The sequence below is a fragment of the Oryctolagus cuniculus genome, chromosome 6, assembly GCF_051225735.1.
Source record: "Oryctolagus cuniculus isolate XC-2025 breed Fujian yellow rabbit chromosome 6, ASM5122573v1, whole genome shotgun sequence".
NCBI classification, from domain to species: Eukaryota; Metazoa; Chordata; class Mammalia; order Lagomorpha; family Leporidae; genus Oryctolagus; species Oryctolagus cuniculus.
Window position 1 is genome coordinate 65,504,938 of NC_142872.1, and position 9,098 is coordinate 65,514,035.

The following is a 9,098-nucleotide window of genomic DNA, read 5'->3' on the forward strand; positions in this document are numbered from 1 at the left end:
CTTAGCCAGAATCCCCCTTATCCCGGATGTTCCTGTTAGTAATTTTCCATTCACCAACCCCACCATGCTCCTAGGCTATCAGTTGACCCCTACTTGCCTGTGATGGATCTGGAGTTGAGCCCAATCTCTCTCCCAGACTGCAGAACCCTGTATGGAGGTCCCTGTCCCTACCACAGCAGTCCCTGTGGCTATGCGATGGTCCTGAATAAAGCTGGCCCTAGCAAGCTTTGACAAGAGTCACCGAGTCACTGCTGGGCAACACATTCATCCTCTGCCACAGGCTGTTCCACCACCCAGCCCTTCCTTCTCAGCCCAGGGTTGCGGCTCCTCCAGCAGCCCTGGGCACCAGCATCACCCCCATCTAGAGATCAGTAGCAGCTACCTGAGCAGCGGGGGCCGCATGGCCAGCAGACGGTGCTGGCTTCGGACTCCTCATCTGGAATCTCTCCCATCCGCCGCAGCTCCTTCCTCTGGCAAATTCAAGGCCTCCAAAGCCACTATGCAGGTGCCATCAGGACAGGCTGTGGCACGCTGCTGTTCCCATGCACTTCACTGCTCTGGGAGCCTGGGACTCGGGCACCCCCACAGATGCTTACTAGGGCCAGGGAGGAGTGTGGATGACTCCCGAGAGAACTCCCCAATGAGTTGATGAAAACGCACAGGGAAGCAGGTGGCCCTGAACAGGGCACACCCATGCTGCCCTGGGCTGTACACTAAGCTTCCACACAAGGTGGGCGAACACAGGTGCTCACTCTTTCAACTCCTCTCCTCCAGAGGTCCTGGAAACCCCAAGGGAGCCCCAGCCTGGCCCTGAGTGCCCAAGGCACGCCATCTCTCTCCATCCCTGTGACATCTCTCTCACTGGGAAACGATGACAATAACCTCTGTCTTGTCCACCTCACGAGATTGTGGTGGGGAATTTCTAAGATTCTGAGTTATCCTGTAGCTTGTAAAACTCACGTTTTATAAACACATTACATCCAGAGAGTAGAAAGGTCTCCCAACCCTTACATCATACTCCTTTGGCCAGGTTTCCACCCATTAAGGTAGAATTTCTCCAGTCCATGGCTTCAGCCTGCTGCCCGAGCCCCTGTCTCACTGTTCCTGGGATGGCCATGCACTAGTTTCACAGCCATTGCTTCTAACAACTGCACTGTAAACTGTGCCTTGGTGACCATTCCCCACTTCTTGGGCCTTGCAGCTCCTGGCCACATGTACCCAAGCCTGGCCGATTGGAGAGGGGCCTGGCTGGCATCAGTGACTGGCACAGGTCATCCATGTTGATGGATGTAGGCAGCCCATACTGGCCCATCGGAGTGAACGAGGGAACTTGTGCAGGGACTATGGGGAGACAGAAACTCTAACACTCAACATGAATCCAGAGCTTCTAGAAGCTTCCCTGGCACCTCACAGGAGACAGAAGGCATCCTTGAGAAATATGCAGCCAATATGAAGAAACACAGAATCAATGCACCCACCTCTAGCTGGACTTCTTGGTTAAGTCGAGACAATACATGTCCTTTTGGGGCCAGCAATGTGGTGCAGTGGGTTAAGCCACTGCTCACAATGTTGGCATCCCCTATCACAGCTCTGCTTCCTATCCAGCTGCCTAGAAGAATGTGCCTGGGAAGGCAGCAGAAGACAGTCCAGGTGCTTGGGCTGCTGCCACCCCCATGGGGGACCTAGATGGAGTTCCAGGCTCCTGGCTTCAGCTTGGCTCAGATCTTGCAGCCATTGTGCACAGTGAACCAGCATTTTGCCTTTGAAATAATTTTTTTAAAATCCCTTTAAAAAAAAAGATTTATTTAGGGGCCAGCGCTGTGGCATAGCAGGTTAAGTCCTCCCCTGTGGTGGCACCCCATATGGGCACCTGTATGAATCCTGGTTCGAGTCTACTTCCAATCCAGCTCCCTGTTAATGCACCTGGGAAAAGCAGTAAAAGATGGCCCAAGTGTTTGGGCCCCGGTCACCCATGTGGGATACCTGGAAGAAGCTCTGGGCTCCTAGCTTCGGCCTGGCCTGCCATTGTGGACATTTAGGGAGTGAATCAGCACATGGAAGATCTGTCTTTGTCTCTCCTCCTCTCTCTGGAATGCTGCCTTTCAAATAAATAATAAATAAAATTCTTTAAAAAACATTTTAATAAAAATGATTTAATTATTTGAAATAGAGTTACAGAGAGAGAGTGGGAAAGACAGAGAGAGAGAGATCTTCCATCCACTGGTTCACTCCCTAGATAGCTACAACAGCCAGGGCTGAGCCAGGAACTTCATTGTGGCCTCCCACATGAGGGGCAGGATTCCAAACACTTGGGCCATCTTCCACTGCTTTACCCAGGCCATTAGCAGGGAGTTGGATCAGAAGATGAGCAGCTGGGACATGAACCAGCACCCATATGGGATGCCAGAGTCACAGGCGGTGGCTTTACCTGCTATGCCACATGCTGGCCCCTTAAAAATTGTTTAAAAAATAAATTCCCTTTTAAATCTAAACTGCTCTGAGTCAAGGTCCTGTCTCATTGCTATTTAAAGGGACAAGAATCCAAAGACATATAGAAGGTGGGATCTACTGAGATGGTGCTGGGTGAAAGTAAAAGGGGCACCATGCCTAGAGGGATCATGATGCTAACTGCACCTGATCTGGGAGGAGACCCTGGAGGCTATGGTGAGCTATGGCTGCAGGGAAAGTAGGGGACCTAAGGTGTGGGCAGGTGGGGCACAGCAGAGCTGCCTGGGCACTAAATGGGCACAGGTGCCCTTCCTTGATTTCTAGGGAGACTGACCTCCAGGTACCTCCACCTGAGCAGCCTCTTCTGCTTCTCACAGTGATGTGACATGCTGCTGACCTGTGTATGTTGTGAGAGGTAAAAGTTGGCAAATGTCACTCTCATTGCAAATGGTGCTCTAGGGCTAAAGGCCACAGACTGGGGCTGGCATTGTGGTATAGTGGGTTAAGTTGCCACCTGCAACGCTGGTTCATGTCCCAGCTGCTCCACTTCCGATCCAGCTCTCTGCTATGCCCTGGGAAAGCAGTGGAAGATGGCCCAAGTCCTTGGGCCTCTGCACCATGTGGGGCTCCTGGCTTCAGCCTGGCCCAGCCCCAACCATTGTGACCATTTGGCTTTGGCTTGGCCCAGATCTGGCTGTTGCAGTCATTTGGGGAGTGAACCAGAGGATAGAAGATATCTCTCTCTCTGTCTCTCTCTGTCTCTCTGTCACTCAACCTCTCAAATAAATAAATAAATCTTAAAACAAACAAATAAAAACCTTAGACCACAAAGAATGGGATTGTGCCAGGTGGAATACTAAACCCATCAATCTACCCTTCCGCTAGGGCTGGAGGCAGAGCTAAGAGCAGGATCCCCAGAAAGACAGAAATTCTGCAGTGGAAGAATTCTTGGCAACACCAAAATAGGATGGCATGGTTAGGAAAATCGTGGCAGATGGCAAGAGACCGCCCTCCCTGGGTGACAGGAGTAACTTCCTGCATCCTCCTGTTGCTGTAGGTTGGTTTGCTCCCCTACAGCCACCCCCAGTCTCCCTTCCCAACGAAGCCTCAATCTGTCCTGGGGCAATGTGCCCAGCCTTGGTGGATGAATCAAAATTGACCAAAGCCTGCTTGTGGCAACCCCATCACCATTGCCAGTGAAAGGACAAGCTGTGGCTCAAAGGCAGGTCTGCTGAAAGGTGCTGGGAGAGTTTTCTCCCAAGTTTAAATAAAAGAGAAAGCTCAATGAGCTTCCTTCTGTTCTACCTTGACTCTTCTTGGATGAAGACATGCCTGGAGCGGCAGCAGTCATCGTAGAACCACGAGGAAAGGAGAAGAGAACGGCAGGCATGGCTGGCACCCAGTCATCACCAAGTCCCTGAAGGTGGAGGCCTGGCTTCCAGGCTTCTCTCGTTATGTAAGACAATTTGGTAACATGTTTATGCAATCACACTCAGGCATTCTGGTCCTTGCCATCAGAAGCCGGGGTTAAAGGGTGTGGGGTGCAGAGGAGGGGTTTCCAACGCTCCTCTGCTGGTGAGGAAACCCACACACCTGGCCTGCCCTGCTCTGCCTCCTGGATCCCCCAGCACCAGAAGCCGAGGTAGAAAAGTCCAATTCAACAATCCCAAAACACATCTGTGGCAGGAGTGCCCCAAACAGGTGGCTTGTTCTAAACATGCCGTGATATTATACAGCTCTCCCAAACTACAGCAGTAAAACAAGTTTTACAGAGAAGAGCGGAGACAGAAAGTGAGCACGCCAGGAAGTAATCGGAAAGAAACTTTGTTTGTTTATGAGCCAGGAAATGTCAAAGAAACAAATATATCTATGATTTATACTCCATCTCCTGTTGTACCACAGGATTAAAAATAAGGCATTTGTATCTAAACAGACACTCTGGAGCAGCACAAGCCGACAGAGGCCAAAAGAGCTACAGTAGGTTTAACTTGGCCAATGGAACAGGCTCAACAGTAGGAGAGGAAAACACTTGAATTTTCCCTGAGTCTCTGTACTCTTCTTGTTTTCGAATTGATTGGTCTGGACAGTGGAAGGCCTACAGCCAACAATAAATCCACTGTAAGCTGGAAATGGTCTCCTCTGAATACAACTAAATATTTCCTTAATTCTTGCATTAAATTTTTCTACAGAAGTGAGAAAGCTGTGTGCTCTAGAATTGAAGCTTCTGTAACACTTGTAACTGTAGGTGCGACTATAGAGGGGCTGGGTTACTTAGGCAACCTTTTTAAAGCACTTTAAAAGCAAAATAGTAGATGTTTGCTTTGCATGAATATTTTCAGATCTTACGGAAGATACTATCGTTGGTTAATGGCTCCTGCTCAGAAATCTTGTTTTTATATGCCGAAAACTATTTTTCTCCTTTTCGGTCATGGGAAGCATCTTTAATAGTCACGAGTTAGCATGAATATTCCTTTTTTTGTAGCTTCTATGCCTATTTTATCAAGGAAATCAGCCAGTCCCTGAAAAAGCTATTTCACATTTCTGTTCCCAAGGGAACACAGAATGGGTCCCATTTTAACAGTGGCTTTTGTTGGTTGATTTTTTTTTTTTTATTGAAGTTGTGTGCGCTTGTCAGGGATTCCTTTTCTTCAATTTGGACGTGATTGCTGCCATTGATGCTCTAAGCAGATCTGTTGGTAAGAGGATGAGCATCGAGAACCGTCACATACACACAACTCCTTCAGCACTGGCTTCAGAGAGGTGTCGCTGAGAGCACACCAGAGCTGGAGCGTACATGTTCAAATACAAATGTTCTTCCCTCAAGAGACTTGTTTGGGTCAATATGTATCTGTCTTTCATATCTAAAGGCTTAAAAAAGTACCTACGTATCTACTGAAAGTCAGCTGCTGGCTCCCCAGCCTGGGCCTCCCACACAGCCTACCTCATCCTAGCCAGGGAACTCACTGTCACTAAGCTGTGCACATTTCCCATCCAGTGACATTGACAGAGCAGCCAGTGGCCTGGAGACAGATGCCCTCTCACAGGGGACACCCCAACAGCCAGAAGCTCAATCCCAATGTATTTATGCTGTGGCACCTGTGACTCTCCAGTGGCCGGGCAAACTTGCCAGCTTCCACTCCAGGCACAACAGGTGCCACACACCCCAAACTCTGCATAGCTACTGGCTCAGTGGGTTGCATGGGACAGCAAATTCTCAAGTGGGAATTCCAGGGATCCAAATTATCCCTTTGTCTTTCTAATCAAGAGCAGAGATGGGGGTTTGGAGAAAGAGGGAAGGAGAGAGAGAAAGAGGGAGAGACAGAGGGAGGGAGGGAGGGAGAGAGAGAGAGAGAGAGAGAGAGAGAGAAAATCTGTTCACAAGCTCACTCATGCACTACAGTTCTCCCAGGTCAAATTCAGTGCTGCAGGAGCAAGCTCCTTGAAGTGACCGCGAAGTCTCTCCTTGCTGAAGCTCAGAACTTGAAAACCATCACATCTCCACAAAGGCTGAGTTCTCAAGACCCCAACTCTGGTAGTGTGGGTACAATCTGTCAGCTCCTTGTGTAAACGTTTTGCCAGGATTTCTGGTTTTATTTTTACTACGTGGGAGGGGCCTCCCATTAGCAAGAACAGCTACTGCTATAGCACTGACAGGTACTGCTGGCCCTCCATAAATCCATTCAACACCCTGGTCTCCAGGGATTTGCCAAAAGATAACCGGCAGCAATTACCAAACCACCACCAGGAGTTGCCAGCGGGGCTCAGGCGAGATTACTGAAACCTCAAGGTAGAAAATAAGAAACCACCTGATGAAGCCACAGTTTTGCCCAGAACCAAGCTAGGAAAGATACAATACTGGTTTAAGAAGAGGTAGGTGTAGCGCAAATGAACGCCACCACGAGGCCGCACTCACAGCCCAACAGAGACCACAGCTGGGTACAGGGTGGGGAATAGATGGTGACAGGCCTGCCCTCCACAGGGAAACATGGCCTCCTTCCACACCTACCCCTCCCTCCCCTCCAGCCCCGGGCCTGTCCGGGGCTTCCTCCAGGAAGCGCAACTGCTGCTCAAAGGTCCGAGTCTGGGCAGTGCTGGGTGAGGGCTTTGAGGCGCCTGCTTGGAAGACACTCAGCAGCGCAAACTGTAGCCGCTCACAGAGCCTCCCTGGAGGCTATCACCAAGTGTGTCACATGCCCACCTCTTCGTCCAGGACGGGGCATGCCCGCCAAAGAACGGAACCCAGGGCTTCTGGTACCAGCTCAACTCCTCCAGTCCTCCTCCGCAGCTGCCCAGGGTTCCCCTCAGGCCGGGTCGCGCGCTCTGCGCTCAGCTACCGCAGCCTGGGGACACAGCATCCTCAGGATGAATCTGCTTCCAAAGGAGCTTCCCCAGGCGCCTAGGCTGTACAGGGCGGTCTGGGCTGAGCTGGGGGCCCTGCAGGGCCCCGGCTCTCGGCCTGGCCGAGGTTTTCCTGTGCCGCGACCGCCAGCCGCTACGGATACATCCGCTTTGGGAACAGTAGCTGCTACCGGCGGAGGCACCGGCCGCCGCTCGCATGAGCTCCGGCAGCGAAGAGCGGGCGCGCACACACCCGAGAGATTCAGCCCCACGTCTCCTGCGCCCAAGTGCGTCGCGTTTCCTTTTCCTCCGTATGTTCACCCCTTCAAGAGCTCTTCGAGCTCCCTCTTCCCGCCCGCCGCGCGTCCTGGCACGGGACTCTGAGGCAGGAGTGGGGACCGCACAGTGCCCTGGGGGCCAACACCCCCTGGTCTCCGGTCCCCGCTGAGGCATCCAGCGACCCCTCCTCAGGATGGCCGACACTCCCCCAGCTCGAGACATCGCTGGCGGCGGGACGGCCCCCGCCCTGCCCGGTGCCTCACCTCGCGCAGCAGGCGCTCCAGGTGCGGCTCGGCCCAGGCGGCCAGGGCGCCAGGCGGCCCCGCGCGCCGCAGGAGCTCCCGCTCCTCCTCGAGCGCCGCCACTCGGCCCTGGAGCGCGGCCGCCTGGGCGCCCAGCAGCAGGCAGGCAGCCGCTGAACCCACGGAGAGCAGCAGGCACAGCGCGCTCGCCGCCCGGGTCCCGGCTGTCTTCGCGGGTCTTCCCCCACCGCCGCCACCGCCGTCCGTAGGGCTGCCCTTCCGCACGTCGCCGCCGCCCCCGGCGCGCTCGCCTCGGCTCATGGCGCGCTGGTTGCGCGTGGGCTCTGGCGGGGCGCGGTGCAGCACCCAGGCCGCACGCTGAGGGTGCAGAGAGCCGGCGAGAGCGCGCGAGGCACGAGGTCTGCGGGGCTGGAGACCTGGCCTCCGGGCAGCAGCGGATCGCAGCGCACGCCCCCTTCGCTGCTGCCGCCCGCTCCTCCACAGCGGCCACTTTGGGCAGTTTCTATGCAAATAGACTCTGCCAGAAAAGGAGCCGGGACCCACCCAGGGGAGGAGCGGCCTGGTCGGTCCCGCGCACCGAGGGGCGGGGGCGAACAGGGAGCTGGCTCCTTGGGGCCACCCGTGCGCGCGGGACCGACCCGCACGCAGCGCAAACCTCTGTCCGTGAGGCCCCGGGCGCCGGACTTCACCCACTCCCCCAACGCTCGCCTGGGCGGATCCGCAGCCCCCAGAGGCCTGAGGTGCGTCGGGGGACTCTGCACGTCATCTGCCGCCCATCCTGGGCTGGAATACCGATCATGCCTAGGGAGCATCCTCCAAAACTCGTGAATTAACCTGGTGCTTCTTAGAAGTTCAGAACTTCAAGTCCTGTGGAAAACTTGGTGGGTCTGCCCTCGCTGGTGGCTTAGCGCCGCTTCGTGGTCAAAAAGCGACCTTGCACACTCAGATTAAGAGACACAGTCGGAGACGACACTCATTGAGCCAAGCAGAAAGCTGCCTCTTAGAATCCTGATTCTCTAAGTGCCCGACAGGGGTGCGTGGAACAGAAATAAGTCTGTTCCTGACCCAGAGAGGGCTTTTAGTTGAGAACACAGAGATTCTAACAAATGACAAAGGTGTGAAATTACAACTTTTGTTGATGAATAGTGGAAACAAATTGCTAAAAATGATGTATTTGTTATAATGCGACGACACTTCAAATTTACATCACAGGTTAATGCAGGAAAGTTTTGGTGTGCAGCCAGGGTCCAAAGAGAGGGCGGCTCATCTGCTGGAGTGGCTTTGAGAGTCTTGGCAGGAAGGGAAAGGCCAGAAGTCAAGTAGGTTCCTGTTGGGTGGCAGATTCCTAGCACACATATTTATATGCTAAAATAGGCTCCAAGTCACTCTTCCACCAACTTCTGAACACCCAAGTAAAAATAAACCACAAGCTTAAATCTTGGTAATTTGGGCAGCTCACAAATTTTTTTTTAGAAAAACGCCTGTTACCTGCTATGGTACTTGAGGAGGTTTGTGCTGGGACAATTAGGACCCAGTCTGGGACACTTGCATCCCATCTCGGGAGTGCCTGGGTTCAAATTCCAGCTTCCACTAATGGGCATGCTAGTGGACTGAGTTCCCAGCTCTCAGCTTTGGCCACCAGTCATTTGGGGATTCTGGGAAGTTAACCAGTGGATGGTGGTCTCCAGCTTTCCATTTTTTAAAGCTAGTGGAAAATGAGTATCTTGAAAATATGTAGATATTTCAAATTTGCTTTACACCATAAAAAAC

The 9,098-nt window shown here is 53.0% G+C and overlaps 1 protein-coding gene across 1 annotated transcript in view; it reads right to left on the reverse strand.

Moving 5' to 3' along the window:
* The window catches only part of COL23A1 (collagen type XXIII alpha 1 chain), a 308,982-nt gene extending 301,212 nt beyond the window's left edge, over nt 1–7,770 (reverse strand). The window contains exon 1 of the mRNA XM_008255487.5: nt 7,329–7,770. Coding sequence (XP_008253709.1) covers nt 7,329–7,628 — 300 coding nt within the window. The 5' untranslated portion in view covers nt 7,629–7,770. The remainder of the gene's footprint in view (nt 1–7,328) is intronic.
* Nucleotides 7,771–9,098: the final 1,328 nt, after the last annotated feature.